Raw genomic sequence first — 1,203 nt, forward strand, 5'->3', positions numbered from 1 at the left:
TGTCTTGGGGGAAGTGAAACTGTGTGAGAAGATGGCCCAGTTTGATGGTGAGTCTGAGGAGATCGGGAGGCACATGACCAGGATCAGGGTCTGGTTTGCTGTGCATCAACCCCTTGATTTCCTGTCTTGCTTTTGGGTTATGGGGACCTGTAGAATATAGGGTGTCAGTGTGGTAGCTAATGTTATGTGCAATTTGTTTCGTATACACTCATACCCTGACTAATTTGTATTACTAGATAGAGTTGTGATATAAAGTATTTGTTGCTGAGTGTGTTCTTGCTGGAGGACATACAGTGAACTGATGAGCAGTCTGGGGCCTAGGTTCCTTACTTGTCCCATTCGTCAGTTTCCTCTGTTACCCTGCTTGCTCTGTGTGGTTTTGGAGGGGTGTGGAAAGAGGCAGAACATTCGTTCACTTTCCTGCCTTCCTCTGCACCAGCTAAAAAGTTTGCAGAGACCCAACCTAAAAAGGACACACCACGGAAAGAGAAGGGTTCACGGGAAGAGAAGCAGAAGCCCCAGGCTGAGCGGAAGGAGGAGAAAAAGGCGGCTGCCCCTGCTCCTGAGGAGGAGATGGATGAATGTGAGCAGGCGCTGGCTGCTGAGCCCAAGGCCAAGGACCCCTTCGCTCACCTGCCCAAGAGTACCTTTGTGTTGGATGAATTTAAGCGCAAGTACTCCAATGAGGACACACTCTCTGTGGCACTGCCATATTTCTGGGAGCACTTTGATAAGGACGGCTGGTCCCTGTGGTACTCAGAGTATCGCTTCCCTGAAGAACTCACTCAGACCTTCATGAGCTGCAATCTCATCACTGGAATGTTCCAGCGACTGGACAAGCTGAGGAAGAATGCCTTCGCCAGTGTCATCCTTTTTGGAACCAACAATAGCAGCTCCATTTCTGGAGTCTGGGTCTTCCGAGGCCAGGAGCTTGCCTTTCCGCTGAGTCCAGATTGGCAGGTGGACTACGAGTCATACACATGGCGGAAACTGGATCCTGGCAGCGAGGAGACCCAGACGCTGGTTCGAGAGTACTTTTCCTGGGAGGGGGCCTTCCAGCATGTGGGCAAAGCCTTCAATCAGGGCAAGATCTTCAAGTGAACATCTCTTGCCATCACCTAGCTGCCTGCACCTGCCCTTCAGGGAGATGGGGGGTCATTAAAGGAAACTGAACATTGTAAAAAAAAAAAAAAAAAAAAAAAA

The 1,203-nt window shown here is 49.9% G+C and overlaps 1 protein-coding gene across 1 annotated transcript; it reads left to right on the forward strand.

Moving 5' to 3' along the window:
• Nucleotides 1–4: 4 nt before the first annotated feature.
• On the forward strand, nt 5–1,168 carry LOC116465953 (elongation factor 1-gamma-like; the record flags this gene model as incomplete). Its single annotated transcript, XM_032148846.2, has 2 exons — nt 5–47; nt 440–1,168. Coding segments are annotated over 2 exons (705 nt in total), but the record flags the coding sequence as incomplete, so codon positions are not given.
• Nucleotides 1,169–1,203: the final 35 nt, after the last annotated feature.

The sequence above is a fragment of the Hylobates moloch genome, unplaced genomic scaffold (genome assembly GCF_009828535.3).
Source record: "Hylobates moloch isolate HMO894 unplaced genomic scaffold, HMol_V3 SCAFFOLD_16239, whole genome shotgun sequence".
Taxonomy (NCBI): domain Eukaryota; kingdom Metazoa; phylum Chordata; class Mammalia; order Primates; family Hylobatidae; genus Hylobates; species Hylobates moloch.